The 15846-nt window shown below is 42.3% G+C and overlaps 1 protein-coding gene across 2 annotated transcripts in view; it reads left to right on the top strand.

Annotated features, from left to right (window-relative positions):
- LOC142740621 (phosphatidylinositol 3,4,5-trisphosphate 3-phosphatase TPTE2-like) overlaps positions 1-15388 on the top strand; it is a 55232-nt gene extending 39844 nt beyond the window's left edge. For both annotated transcript variants that reach the window (XM_075850046.1, XM_075850045.1), the window contains 7 exons: positions 1994-2055; positions 2370-2450; positions 3574-3679; positions 5567-5664; positions 8354-8449; positions 11289-11359; positions 14624-15388. In XM_075850046.1, coding sequence (XP_075706161.1) covers positions 1994-2055; positions 2370-2450; positions 3574-3679; positions 5567-5664; positions 8354-8449; positions 11289-11359; positions 14624-14723 — 614 coding nt within the window. In that variant the 3' untranslated portion in view covers positions 14724-15388. The remainder of the gene's footprint in view (positions 1-1993; positions 2056-2369; positions 2451-3573; positions 3680-5566; positions 5665-8353; positions 8450-11288; positions 11360-14623) is intronic.
- Positions 15389-15846: the final 458 nt, after the last annotated feature.

Below are 15846 nucleotides of genomic sequence, written 5' to 3'. Positions count from 1 at the left end.
AGGGTTATCTCGTATTTGTTATGGACAACCTCGGATGTTTATATGATAATGAAATAATTATATCAGTTGTAATGGTCACAACAAATAGGTGCACAGTAAAATCCCACTACTCTGGCATTTATAGTTCATTTGGCATCATTCTAATGCAGCGAGGAATTTAAAATGTCAGAAACTTTTCAGATTTGAACCAGGTTCTTCTACATCATATGAAAACGAAGGTTTGTAATGTTATGATGCTGTTTGTAAATGTCACATTTTCTCCATTACTGTAGGTCTGCCGTATTTTAGTGTCCATATTACACATGGAACCTTGGGATGCCTCCAGAATCAGTAGGGTTTGGGCACATTCAGACGTGGCAGAATTGCTGTTGAATTCCGCTGTGGACAGTCCGCAGTGGAATTCTGCAACAGCTGTTTTTTACATTTGTTTCTATACATTTGTTAGGAAACTTTTCAGACGTTGCGGAAAATAACTGTGCAGAATTTAGGTTCCGGTGCATAATTTTTCCTCCGCAGCATTCTCATTATGTTTCGGAGAAGAAGCGGAATTTCACTGCAGATTTCAGCCTTTGCAATGCAAAAACTGAAATCTGTGGCAAGTCCGCTGTGATATCTGCAACGTCTGAATGTATCGTAGCGTAAGGGCATGGCCCCACGTGGCGTATTTCTTCCGCAGCTGTCCGCATCAATGCCGCACAGAATCTGCGTTGCAGATTCTGCGGCGGATCTGCCCAAAATGTGCAGTAAATTGATGCGGACTAGCTGCTGCGTACTGCGGTAAAAGTGCTTCCCTTCTCTCTATCAGTGCAGGATAGAGAGAAGGGACAGCACTTTCCCTAGTGAAAGTAAAAGAATTTCATACTTACCGGCCGTTGTCTTGGTGACTCGTCCCTCTTTCGGCATCCAGCCCGACCTCCCTGGATGACGCGGCAGTCCATGTGACCGCTGCAGCCTGTGATTGGCTGCAGCCGTCACTTAGACTGAAACGTCATCCTGGGAAGCCGGACTGGAGACAGAAGCAGGGAGTTCTCGGTAAGTATGAACTTCTATTTTTTTGACAGGTTGCTCTATATTGTGATCGGTAGTCACTGTCCAGGGTGCAGAAACAGTTACTGCCGATCGCTTAACTGTTTCAGCACCCTTGACAGTGACTATTTACTGACGTCTCCTAGCAACGCTCCCGTCATTACGGGAGCCCCATTGACTTCCTCAGTCTGGCTGTAGACCTAGAAATACATAGGTCCAGCCAGAATGAAGAAATGTCATGTCAAAAAAGCAAGACGCATCCGCAGCACACATAACATGTGCATGACAGCTGCGGACTTCATTGCGGAATTTAGAATCTCCATTGAAGTCAATGGAGAACTTCCGCAATGAGTCCGCAACCAGTCCGCAACATCCATTGTATGCTGCGGACACCAAATTCCGCACCGCAGCCTATGCTCCGCAGCGGAATTTTCAGCCACGTCTAAACAAAGCCTACTAAAAAGAAGTGGAAGGCAATGGAGAAACGGCTCCGCTGCGGATTAACGCTGCGGAGTGTCCGCAGCGGAATTCAAGAGCAATTCCGCCACGTGGAGCTTTGCCCTAATTGTCCCGAATCTGCACAAACATTTGCAGCGGAAAAATTCCGCCACGTCTGAACATGGCCTTTTATAGTGATCTTAGTCCGGTTCAGCATGGGTACGGGTGTTGCAGACCTAATATGAACCCTACAATGCAGGTTTTTTATGGCTGTGTAAAACCTGCCTTATAGCAAGGGTATTAGGTCGTTGCGGATTCTTATATTAGTAGAATGTCAGCTTAGAATGTGTTTCTCCTTCCTTCTGCATTGTAGAAGCTCAGATCATAGGTATCACAACGGTGTAGTTCCGTAGTTCCTTTTGCTTTTCCATCAGGCTTCGGTATAACAAATTTAGAACTTGGAGAAGTGGACAGGAAGAAGTTAAATACGTTTTACTGGTTTAATATGATATTGCATTCTGTATTACAGGCAGGACTGGCACCATGGTTTGCACATATCTCGTTGACTCAGACCAGTTTGAGAGTGCAAAGGTATTTAGCGTTTCCATGCTGAATGTTAACATGCCCTGTATTATTCTGAGTGTAAATTGTATCAGGTATCATGTATAACTCATGGTGGATAGCTGCATGCTAATGAATTCGCAAAAATTTCCCCAAAAAAGATGTTCTGCATTGTATTTTTACACTGTGGCGGGCAGCAGCACTAAACACATCCCTGATGTCATCGTTTACATGTTCAGCGCTGATTCCCTGCTGTAGGGAGGACGCCTTTTAATTTGGTTTTCAGGAATAAATTATTATCTATAAAGTCAGTGTATTGAATGACGTGTTTTGTTTTTGTTTAGGAAAGTCTGGATTATTTTGGAGAACGTAGGACCGATACATCCGTCAGCACTAAATTTCAAGGTGTGGAAACACCATCCCAGGTTAGTCTTCTGGTGTAAGTCATTTTATAGGAGTGGCTAAGATGTTATTGGTATAGAACCATATTTTTTTTAATTATTTATATTTAATTATTTATTATATTATTTATTACATATATACTATTATTTATATATTTTTTGAAAGTCCGATCTCATGTATTATAGATATAGAGTGTTTACTTCTACTTTACTTGCTTGAAGGGCTTTAAGAGACTAGAAACAGAATAGAAACAGCGCCATTCCTGTCCATGGGCTGTGTCTGGCATTGCAGCTCAGCCTGGTGGGCTTTGTCTGGTATTGAAGTTTAGTCCCATTCAAGTGAATGGGGCTGAGCTGCAATACCAAAACTATTCCAGTAGTCGTGCACCTGCGAACCATTCCACTACCAGAAAAAAGCATGGTGAAAAAGACAAGCAAGTTCATACATGATGACACTTCTTCTACAGTGGAGTGTCTGCATATAGCTTTCCCTGTAACTCGTTTTTACCTATTTAACTCAAAGAGGGAAAAAAAGTCATGAGTAACCTTGGGATGGTTGGATGTACGAAGGCTGTAAAAAGAGCATGGTTAGACTCAGTTCACATCTCGATTTTTCAGGAGTATTCCCTGACATATATCCAAACGTGTCCATAGGCACCCTACTGCACCCAGCATATGCACAAAGACTGTTCGTTTGCAAACGCTGGGCCGATATGTGTCGGCATACCTTTTTTTTCACTTTTCACTGCATAGAAAAGCATGGCCATCCACGTTTTTTGATGCAGTGGGGCAAGGTAACAAAAAACATATAAAGCACGGAATACATTTTTTTTTCTACATTAGGAGTCAAAGGCTGAATAATTTTGCTGGATGTCATACAGTGTCATAGATCACAGGCATACATTGGGGAATACACCCGGCATGTTCCTCTGACGTGCCTGAAAAATGAGTTGTGAACTGAGCCTCATACTGTATGTTTAGAGTTTGTCAATGCTCAGGGACTTTGACAGAGATATCCCATAATATCAATCCAAGTTTGGTTCAGCCACATAAACTGACCAAGTTGTAAGGCGGAAAAGTTTCAGTGCTGCTTTGTATGAATTTCATTATCTGACATGTCTTTTGTGTTTGCTCTGTGGTATTTCAGAGTAGATATGTATGTTACTATGGAATTTTGAAGAACAAGTACAGTTTACAGATGCCACCAGAGAAATCACTCAGGATCCGAAGCATGAGAATCCACTCCATTGAAGGTAAGAGTGATGACAACCTGCTAGAAACTTTATAGTGATCACAGTTGACGATGGCATGATCACTGGGGGTCTTGTAGCTGAAACCCCTGACAATCAACTGTTCTCACTGTGGGAAGCTGCTAGTGCGTCTTCCTTTTTTTTATAGTATAATGTAGTATTACATGGGGGGGCATTGAATTCAATACATGTTTATGTTGAGTCATCTGGGCGGGAGCTGCTCTTATTAGTGGCTCTCTACTTTGGCTAATAGAAGAGAGTCCCGAGCAGGGGAAACCCCTCTATGACATCCACTTACCCTACTAAAGCAGATAAACAGGTGTGTTCCCATTAGAAATGTAATGCTGCTACTAGATCTTGGCTCTAGAATTCCACTTCACATTGCATATTATGTAGCAATTAAGAGATCATGGCTTATAATTGAACTTTATATCTTAAAAATAATGAGAACTAGTGATTAATAATCCCCAACTTCAACTTCATGAGTTCAATGGGTTCTTTGTATGCTCCTGTTAGCATTAGCTGCGAGACACCAGAGAATAGTATAGGAAAGCAGGCTATGTAGAGGATTCAGAGTCCTGTATGAGATAAACGGATTTCTAACCCCCTAGAGCAGGGGTGGGGAACGTCCGGCCGTATAAGTCTTGTGAGATCATTTGGTCTAGCCCGACCTCACTCTGCCACCGCGTCATTCGCAACTTGGCTCCGTCTGCCCTACTCAATTACATTTAGGAGCAGGAGGAGGGCAGACGGAGCCAGGCAGTGACGTGAGGTCAGGTGACTGGACTGGTCCACTTCCGTCACAGCACGCACCGACCTCACTCTGACCGCCGTGTCATTCCCTGCTTGGCTCCATCCGCCCTACTCATTCACATTTAGGAGCAGGAGGAGGGTGGACAGAGCCAAGTATGGCGGCGGTCTGAGTGAGGCCGGTGCATGCCGGCCCAGGAGTGGACCAGTCCAGTTACCTGACTTGAGCCACCTGACATGAGGTCAGGTGACTCAGGTCAGGTGACTGGACTGGTCCACTCCCAGGCTGACACGCACCGGCCTCGCTCAGACCGCCGCCTCCTCATTCACTAGCAGTGAATGACAGTACTTGGCTCCATCTGCCCTCCTCCTGCTCCTGACCTAAAATTTTGAAACTTACGGGTTCCAGATCTATCTCTAGAACAGGGCCCCCTAAACCCCATTCTCCCTCTTTGTGTTTTTGCTGAAGCGTGTGATTTCCGACCATGGAGAAGAAAACAGCGTAGCTCGCTGAGCTACGCTGTTTCCGTAAGTCACATAAGACGGAATGGTAGTTACGGAAACAGCGTAATTCACACGTTACGGAGCACAGAGAGGTAGAACGTGGTTTAGGCGGCCCCATTCTAGAGATAGGTTCGCTGCGTTTTTTGCGGCGGAATCGCTGCGAACCTTCCGCAAAAAACGCAATAACTGCTATTTGTTGAATCAATGGATAAAACCTGCAACAAATGAGCAGTGTTTATGCAAATTAAAATGCTGTGGAATAAAATGCTGCACCACAGGTTAATTTCTGAGCGTTTTTTCCGCTTAGTATTTACGCAGTGTTTTGATGAGATTTGTTTTATCTCATCCACTTTGCTGCTACTGTATTTGCTGCGGATTTTCCGCAACGAATTCCGTTGCGGAAAATCCACAGTATTTACGCAACGTGTGAACTGACCCGTATTCAAATCTAATATAATCGGGTCAAACTCTTTCTTCATAGACTTTTTAATAACTTTTGACTATGAAATTAGTAACAGTACCATTCTTACATACTAAAATATTTCTCATATGTTTTTCTATATGATATTATAGATTTCATGGTGTTTGGTTTTGATCATGTCTGACATGTGCGCCCAAATTTTATTTATATTATAGGAGTAGGAAAAGGCAATGGGAATGATATTAAGGTCCAGATAATAGTTAAGAAAGAATTGGTATTCCAGTGCGTTTGTGGGACTCAAGAAAACTGCAAGGTATGTATGATGTGGAGTAGTAAAACATTGGATTGTGGGAAGCAGCGATAGATATTAGAATAGAGAGCAGTGACAGACCATAGGGTGGAGAACAGTGAGAGATGATAGTATAAAAAATAGTGATAGATCATAGGGTGGAGAGCAGTGAGAGATGATAGTGTAGAAAAGAATGATATACCATAGGGTGGAGAGCAGTGACAGGTGATAGTGTAGAAAAGAATGATGGACCATAGGGTGGAGAGCAGTGACAGGTGATAGTGAGGAAAAGAATGATGGACCATAGGTTGGGGAGCAGTGACAGATGATAGTGTAGCAAATAGTGATAGACCATAGGGGTGGAAGACAGTGACATGTAATATTGTAGAAAAAGTGACAAACCATAGGATGGAGAGCAGTGAGAGATAATAGTGTAAAAAAGAGTTATAGACCATATGGGTGGAGCGCAGTGACAGATGATAGTGTAGTGTAGAAAAGAGTGATAAACCATAGAGTGGAGAGCAGTGACAGATGATAGTGTATCAAATAGTGATAGACCATATGGTGGAGAGCAGTGAGAGATGATAGTGGATCAAATAGTGATAGACCATAGGGTGGAGAGCAGTGAGAGATGATAGTGTAGAAAGGAATGATAGACCATAGAATGGAGAGCAGTGACAGATGATAGTCTAGCAAATAGTGATAGACCATAGGGTGGAGAGCAGTGACAGATTATAGTGTAGAACAGAATGATAGACCATAGGATGGAGAGCAGTGACAGATTATAGTGTATCAAATAGTGATAGACCATAGGGTGGAGAGCAGTGAGAGATGATAGTGTAGAAAAGAATGATAGACCATAGAGTGGAGAGCAGTGACAGATGATAGTGTAGAACAGAATGATAGACCATAGAGTGGAGAGCAGTGACAGATTATAGTGTAGAACCAAATGATAGACCACAGGATGGAGAGCAGTGAGAGATGATAGTGTATCAAATAGTGATAGACCATAGGGTGGAGAGCAGCGAGAGATGATAGTGTAGAAAAGAATGATAGACCATAGAGTGGAGAGCAGTGACAGATGATAGTGTAGAACAGAATGATAGACCATAGGATGGAGAGCAGTGACCGATTATAGTGTATCAAATAGTGATAGACCATAGGGTGGAGAGCAGTGAGAGATGATAGTGTAGAAAAGAGTGATAGACCGCAGGGTGGAGAGCAGGGACAGATTATAGTGTATCAAATAGTGATAGACCATAGGCTGGAGAGCAGTGAGAGATGATAGTGTAGTGTAGAAAAGAGTGATAGACCGCAGGGTGGAGAGCAGTGAGAGATGATAGTGTAGAAAAGAGTGATAGACCATAGGGTGGAGAGCAGTGAGAGATGATAGTGTAGTGTAGAAAAGAGTGATAGACGATAGGGTGGAGAGCAGTGAGAGATGATAGTGTAGAAAAGAGTGATAGACCATAGGGTGGAGAGCAGTGAGAGATGATAGTGTAGTGTAGAATAGTGATAGACCATAGGGTGGAAAACAGTGATAGATAATAGTGCAAAAAAGAGTGATAAACCATAGGGTGGCGAGCAGTGAGAGATGATAGTGAGATGGTATACAGAGGCATATCTTGGGGCTCCTGAGCTCCAATGTAAGATCATGTACCAGGGGCCACCTCCTAACCATCACATGCCATTGACTTCACCTTGTGTAGGATCTATATATGTTATAAAAATGAACCATCAATGTGTAAAGCCATATGGCTATGTCTACATGTACTACGTTATTATGCAATTATCATGAAACACCATCAAACCAATGCATCCCCCTTTATAATCGTATTTCTCTCTTATGTAATGGATGAGCCCTTGGTGCCGGTGATGGTAATGCATCCGCTGAGTAGGGTAGGTAGCTATGGTTGGTAGGTATGGTGGAGAGTAGTGATAGATTGTATGATGGAGAACAGTGATGCCAAGTTTTAGTCCTATAATAAGATAGCAGTGACATGGGAGGGTGGAGATCAGTTTGGAGAAGTAAGTAATGGACTGGTGGATTGCACTGGGTGGTGAGAGTATGGCCAGCAGTCACAGATATTATGGTTGGCACCAGAGGTATAACAATCAACCATGAAATGTACGACCTTATTCATACGAGCGTATTTCACATCCATGTTACGCGAGTTAAAACAATAGACGTTGCACAGACCTATGTAATTCAATGGGGCCATTCAGACATTGTGTTTTTCACGCAGCGTGTGTCCGCTGCGTGAAACTCACTGCATGTCCTATTCTTGTGCGTTTTTTGCGCATCATGCACCCATTGAAGTAAATGGGTGCGTGAAAAAAACGTCATCCGTGTGCTGTCCGTGTTTTTCACGCACCGGTTGCTAAAGAAATGATGAGGAAAAAATAAAACACCTCCTTCAGTTTTTTTTGCTGACGTAAAAAACTCGTGACATAGGGATGACATACGCACGTAAAAAAACGCAGACGCGCACCATACACGGATGTCACGCGAAACTGCAACGCGCGCAAAACGTTGAATTTTTTACACGCGCAAAAGGGACACGCTCGTGTGAATAAGGCCTAGGGCTGTCTTCACAATCCCCCGGAGCTTTTCCTAGCAAATCATTATCATTTTCCATTTTGCAGTTATATATTTATTATATATACAGCACATTAAACCACATTTTTTTTTCTTTGATCTTCTTGACTTCAGCTGTTTTTTGATGCTGGGAACAATTCTGTGGTTATCAGCTTAGAAGAGTGTCCAGTTATCTCTGGAGATGTCAAAGTCCGATTTGAATCTAGTGCTGTAAGTACATGTACATATATCTAATTATTATTATTATTTTATACTTATATTGACCGGCAATGGACAATTGGGCTCTGTTCACACCACATTTTTGAAAACTGTTTAATCTTTTGGTCAGTTTTACCTTTAACAGAGGATACTACTGGACATAAAAATGATTTTTCAGACAGATCCTGTTTTTGGGTTTTTTCAATAGATGTCAATGGTAACATGATTGAACTGTTGTCTGATGGGTTACTTTTCTATATCATGGCGATTAAACACCAGATTAAGCCATTTATCCAGCCAGAAAATTTAGACATTATTATTCTCCAAATCAATGTTCTCAATTTTTTGGTGCATTCAGACAGAAATTTATGTGGCATTTGTCCGCCTTGTCATTTTATATTGAAACATACAACATGTATGTTAATGGGAATTTATGAATTCCTACTCTTACCATGCACTAGTGTATTAAACGGAATGTCCGCTATTTTATTTTTTCTTTAACTTAAATAGGTATAAAAGGTTGTTCTGTTTAATTCTTAGGCTTCGTTCACATGTGCGTCCGGCTTCCGTTCATGGGTTCCATCAGATCTTTCCAGCAGGGGAACCCATGAACGGAACCCATAGCTTTCCTTTTGCATTACCATTGATTTCAATGCTAATGCTTCCATTGCAAATGGTTTCTGTTTGTCTCTATTCCATAAGGTTTCCGTTTTTTTTGCAGAATCAATAGCGTAGTCGATGGAATCCTCACGGAACGGAGAAAAAAACGGAAACCTTTACCATTGAAATCAATGGTAATGCAAATGGAAAGCCATGCTTTCCTTTTGGTTTCTGTTCATGGGTTCACCTGACGGAACCCATGAACGGAAGCCCGACGTAGCTGTGAACGAAGCCTAAATATACCTTTATTGCAATTACAGTGTTTTTTTTTTTTTTATACAGTGCTCCAAATCTCCTGCATAGTCCTAGAGTTAAAAAATAACATTCTAACTGCCCGCCGCCACCTCTAGAGGGAGCATGGGAGCCAATGGCAATTGTTATACATTGAATTTAGTAATATCCCAGCATGCAGTTATCTGGTGAATTCTCTCTAGTGACGGCGGCAGGCAGCCACAATTTTACATTTTAACTGTACGGTATTTCCTTCAGGAATTTTGAGGCAGATTTTAACCTGCCTGCACTTTCTATGCCTCGTTTTTTGCTGCGTTTTTTGGCTGCGGCCATTGAGCTCCGCCGGAAAAAAATACAGCGAAAACCACTTCTTCTGCCTCCCCTTGATGTCAGTGGGAGGTCAGAGATGGAAACGTGGGAAGAAAGATCATGACGCTTTTGTTTTAAATCCATGCAAGGTGATTTCAGACCTTTTGTTGGCGCGGTTTCCAATGCGGTTTCCGTGTCAAAAGCAGCACCAGAAAACTCTGTGTGACCTAGGCCTAACAGAGCTCCGAACACTATAAAGATATATTAATAAATGATTCTGAAAAGGTTAATTTTACGCCTCAGCTGTAGTGATTTATAAACCACAACACGGTCCACATTTCTCATGCTTTTGTTGGGGGTTTTCACTATTGACTTTGAAGACTTTGACTTTTGGGGAAAAAGAGTAAATACAAAACATGACTGTATGTGTGTGGTTTGTGCATGCTGTGACATAATAAACTGATCTGGGGACATTTTTTTTTTTAGCTTGTGAATTCCTTTTCATACATAATACAAAGTTGTCGGTCAAGATATGACAATGCTGTGACAAATACACAGCAATAAGGACACCTAGAGGGGCAAATACTTTTTCACAGCACTGTAGACGGGAACCTCAGTGGGTGTCATATAAAAACGTAACACTGACTAGGGGTATGTACACACGTCCTATTTTCAGCCGCCCTGAAAAACGGCTAAAAATGTGGGTGCTGAACACCTCCAAACATCTGCCCATTAACTTCAATTGGAAAATGGCGTTCTGTTTCGACAGGGCATTTTTTACGCGGCCGTCTTTAAACTTTGTAAAAAGTGCATGTCACTTCTCGAGCCGTATTTGGAGCTGTTTGTTCATTGACTTAATAGAAAAACAGCTTCAAAAGGGGCCGTAAAAAACGGTGCAAAAAACGATAGTTGCTTAATAAACGGCTGAAAATCAGGGGCTGTTTTCCCTTGAAAACAACTCCGTATTTAGGGTATGTTCACACGATTAACAAAATACGTCTGGAAATACGGAGCTGTTTTCAAGGGACGTTTTTGGAGCTGTTTTCAATAGAGTCCATGAGAAAACGGCTCCAAAAACGTCCCAAGAAGTGCCCTGCACTTCTTTTGACGAGTCGTCATTTTACGTGCCGTATTTTGACAGCAATGCGTAAAATGACAGCTCGTCTGCACAGAACATCGTAAGACCCATTGCAAGCAATGGGCAGATGTTTGCCGAGGTATTGGAGCCGTCTTTTAAGGCGTAATTTGAGGCGTAAAACGCCTCCATTACGTCTGAAAAGAGGTCGTGTGCACATACCCTAACAGCCGTTTTTTGTTAAGCGTGTGAACATACCCTAAATGTAAAACAATTGGTCAAAGTACATGGGAACCTGGAATCTGCTTGTTATTGGCAAAACTCTTCATTTTTATTGGCACCAGTTATACAGACGCCTAATGTTGGTAGAGAATGCTGCCAATATATATTGTATGATAAAGCAGTTCAGTTAATAAAGTTAAAGGGGTTGTCCAGGATTAGAAAAACATGGCTGCTTACTTCCAGAAACAGTGCCACACCTGTCCATGGGTTGTCTGATATTGCAGCTTGGCTCCATTGAATTGCATTATTAGATCATCTCCAGAATGTTATAATTGTATGCTATGTTTCCTCTAGGGACTACCAAAGGGCTATGATGACTGTCCGTTTTACTTCTGGTTCAATACTTCATTCATAGAAAACAACAGGTAAGGAATCTATAGTGAAGAAATTGAGGCATTTCAGGATCCTGTTATACATTCTATACAGACATCATATTGTAAGTATATGGATAAAGATGGAAGATATTTGTGAAGATAGGATTGTTTATTTATAATCCTACATCTGATTTAAAGGAGAACTCTGGAGAAAACAAGTTTTCCTATGTAATTCTTTATGAGGCTGGGTTCACACGACCTATTTTCAGACGTAAACGAGGCGTATTATGCCTCGTTTTACATCTGAAAATAGGGCTACAATACGTCGGCAAACATCTGCCCATTCATTTTAATGGGTTTGCCGACGTATTGTGCAGACGACCTGTCATTTACGTGTCGTCGTTTGACAGCTGTCAAACGACGATGCGTAAAAATACAGCCTCGTCAAAAGAAGTGCAGGACACTTCTTTGGACGTTTTTGGAGCCGTTTTCTCATAGACTCCAATGAAAACAGCTCCAAAAACGGACGTAAAAAACGCCGCGAAAACGGCGCGAAAAACGCGAGTTGCTCAAAAAACGTCTGAAAATCAGGGGCTGTTTTCCCTTGAAAACAGCTCCGTATTTTCAGACGTTTTTGGTCACTACGTGTTCACATACCCTTAGGGATTCCTACATGATCACCCTCTGTTTGGGTATGTTCACACGATGAGAGGCATTTACGTGTGAAAAGACAGACTGTTAACAGCTGCCTCGTTTCACACGTAAATGCTCCTCCTCGCATTTTGCGAGCCGTCTGAGACGCTCGTATATCTTGAGCTGCTCTTCATTGAGTTCAATGAAGAACAGCTCAAATTACGTGGCAAAGAAGTGCCCTGCACTTCTTTGCCGAGGCAGTCCATTTACGCGTCGTCGTTTGACAGCTGTCAAACGACGACGCATAAATTACAGGTCGTCTGCACAGTACGTCGGCAAACCCATTCAAATGAATGGGCAGATGTTTGCCGACGTATTGTAGCCCTATTTTCAGACTTAAAACAAGGCATAATACGCCTCGTTTACGCCTGAAAATAGGTCGCGTGAATAGGTCGTGTGAACCCAGCCTATCAGTGTTTCTCAACTCCACGCCTTAGGTACTTACAACAGATCCTGTTTTCAGGATTTCCTTAGTATTGCACAGGTGATATACTTCTTTTCAGTGCACCAGGAATGGCCAGCAGTGTTCTCTCTATAGGAGATCCTGAAAACATGACCTGTTGGAGGAGTGGAATTGAGAATTACTACTCTATATTGCAGTGTACACCGACCAGCGATAACATTAAAACTGGACAGGTCAAGTGAATAACATTGATTATCTTGTTACAATGGCGCCTGTCAAGGGGTGGGAGATATTCGGCAGCAAGTGAACACTCAGTTCTTGAAGTTGATGTATTAGGCCTGGTTTACATGAACGTGTGCGTTTTGCGCACGCAAAAAATGCAGCGTTTTGCGTGCGCAAAAGGCACTTAACAGCTCCGTGTGTCATCAGTGTATGATGCGCGGCTGTGAGATTTTCTCGCAGCCGCCATCATTATGACACTCCGTTTGGATGTTTGTAAACAGAAAAGCACGTGTGCTTTTCTGTTTACATTCAGAGTTTGACAGCTGTTGCCCGAATCAAGCAGTTCGCACGGAAGTGCTTCCGTGCGGCATGCGTGGTTTTCACGCACCCATTGACTTCAATGGGTGCGTGATGCGCGAACAGCACACAAAGATAGGACATGTCGTGAGTTTTACGCAACGCACTCGCGCTGCGCAAAATTCACGCACTGTCTGCACTGCCCCATAGACTAATATAGGTGCGTACGACACGCGTGAAAAGCACGCGCGTATATTACGCTCGTGTAAATGATGCCTGAGAAGCAGGAAAAATGGTCAAGTGTAAGGATCTGAGTGACTCTGACAATGGCCAAATTTTGAAGGCTGGACAACTGGGTCAGAATGTCTCCAAAACGGCAGGTTTTGTGGGGTGTTCCTGGTATGCAGTGGTTAGTACCTACCAAAAGTGGTCAAAACAAGGACAACTAGTGAACCGGCAACAGGGTCATGGGCGCCCAAGGCTCATTGATGTGCGGGGAACGCAGGGCTAGCCTGTCTTGTCCTATCCCAGAGAAGAACTACTGTAGCTCAAACTTCATATAAAAGTTATATATATATATGATAGAAAAGTGTCAGAACACACAGAGCATCACAGCTTGCTGTGTTTGGGGCTGTGTAGCTGTAGACCAGTCAGAGTGCCCATGCTGTCCCCTGTCCACAGCCGAAAGCACCTACAATGTCCATGTGAGCATGGGAATTGGATTATGGAGCAATGGAAGAAAGTGGCCTGGTCTGATGACTCACGTTTTCTTTTACATCATGCGCTAGTGCATGTGCGTTGCTTACCTGTGTAAGAGATGGCACCAGGATGCATTATGGCAAGTAGGCAAGCCAACAGTGGAAGTGTCGCTGCCTCTCTGCCGGACAACTGTCCCGTACTGTAATCATGTTTTCAGTACGGGACAGTAGTTCCACGGAGAGGCAGGGACTCCTAGCGTCGTACATAACTATAATGCTAGGAGCCCGGCTCCCTGCAGTGTGTTCGGTCCGGGACATGCGGCCGAAATACGTTCTGTCCATTACTGACGTAACATGCTCGTGTGAACCCAGCCTTACGAGAACCTTTCAACTCCCCATACATGAGCAGCTGAGCGCAGCATGTAATTGACAGGGCTGCACAAACCCTGGGACACTTTACATTTTTTTCCTATCCTCCTCCGTTATTTAGATATCTGTGCCGTTATATTTGACGCCCGATATTTAAATAAGCCCCTGAACTGTTAATGGGGCGTGTAATTGGCAAGGGGGCGTGTAACATCCCTGTGTCACTGCCCAATCAGCTATGGGCAGTGTCATAGCAAGAGCTGAAGAGAGAGCGTGTGCACGCACGCTCTTACTCTTCAGCTCTCGCGAGAGATTACACAGTCTTGTCATACTTGTCTGCCAAGAGCTGAAGAGTGAGTGAATTACATGCCCCATTGACAGTACAAGGGGTTATTTAAATATCGGGCGCCACATATAACGGCATCGATATCTAAATAACGGAGGAGGGTAGGGAAATAATGTAAAGTGCCCCAATGTTTGTGCAGCCCTCCCCGTTACATGCTGCACTCAGCTACTCATGTATGGGCAGGTGAAAGATTCTCTATAAGTAAATATTATATTGGCTGATATTTCATTCTGCCTCTATCTTCCTTTCTACTCTTCGCTGTTTTAATATATATATTATTTTATTTTTAGGCTTTACCTTTCTAAAAATCAACTGGACAATCCTCACAAAGAGAAATCTGGAAAACTCTACAAAGACGAATTTGCGGTGGAATTAAATTTTGAGTCTTGACAAACTGAGCTTCAGGCACATTACAAGTGTCTGCAGCTCACTGTGATATGTACTGAAGAATCCGAAAGGCCCCAATGTGCCATTTAGTTTTTTTGTTTTATTTTTGTAATATTATAAACTTTTTATACAGCTGTTAATATGTATATATTACAAATGTTACATAGATGTAAGCATGTGTCATTTATTGTCTTTTATGTAGTGAACTTTGGTTAGACATGACATGAAGGTTGTATTTATGATGATCACATATTACATCTGTTTTCAGTAAGGCCAGTGCAGTTTGGTGCAGCTTTTGACTGCACTTACACGTCTCTATTTTTGTATCCACTCCATGTTTTGGCTCCGTGTGAATCTGACATAATAAAAGGCTTTGAAGTAGCAATCAGCCTGGGAAGCCTGGTGCATACTAAGCTGGGTGGTTAAGGCTGTATTCACAAGTGCTGTTTTTGCTGTGTTTTTCCGCAGTTTTCTGTAAAAATGACTGAGAATTTCTATACAAAATTAGAGAAAAATGTTTTTGATTTGTTAAAAAACAACATAAAACCACAGTAAAAAATGGAATATAGCCTAAACCATCCACCTTATGTAGCTCTAAAAAAAAATCAAACAGATTCTATTTTTAACGAATTTCCACAAATCATCAGATTTCACAGATGTTTTTAATTCTTTCATGTAACTTTTTATTTATTTTGCATTAAAGCAGATTTACATCAATATTAAACTTCATGTGGACATGTATGTTACAATACTGTATTAAAACACTATGGTTTTGTCATAAAAAATTAATTCTAGCTCTAGATTTTTCTAGCTTTTCCCTCCCAGGTTGCAATTGAACTGCAGTGCAAAGCCTTATGTGAAGAGCCAGAGAATGGAGAAAAGATCAAGGGCTCTGCATTTCTATGAAGCATGGGTGACTCTGTGACAAAATGATAGTTCCATACTCGCTAAAAAATGTCTGCTGCAATTTAGCTACTTCCTGGACCCTGCTAAATGTGGAAGAAGTGGTCAAGGGAATAACTGGCTGTCAAAATACGGCACACTGAGAAGTGAATGGAAAAGAAGCTTTCTTAGTCTAAGGGAATAACCATACAGGCTGGCAGATGCTAAAAGTGCTTTGGAAGGA

Source organism: Rhinoderma darwinii, chromosome 2 (assembly GCF_050947455.1).
Source record: "Rhinoderma darwinii isolate aRhiDar2 chromosome 2, aRhiDar2.hap1, whole genome shotgun sequence".
NCBI lineage: Eukaryota > Metazoa > Chordata > Amphibia > Anura > Rhinodermatidae > Rhinoderma > Rhinoderma darwinii.
The sequence above is the reverse complement of the archived record's forward strand: the minus strand, read 5'-3'. Positions and strand labels throughout refer to the sequence as shown.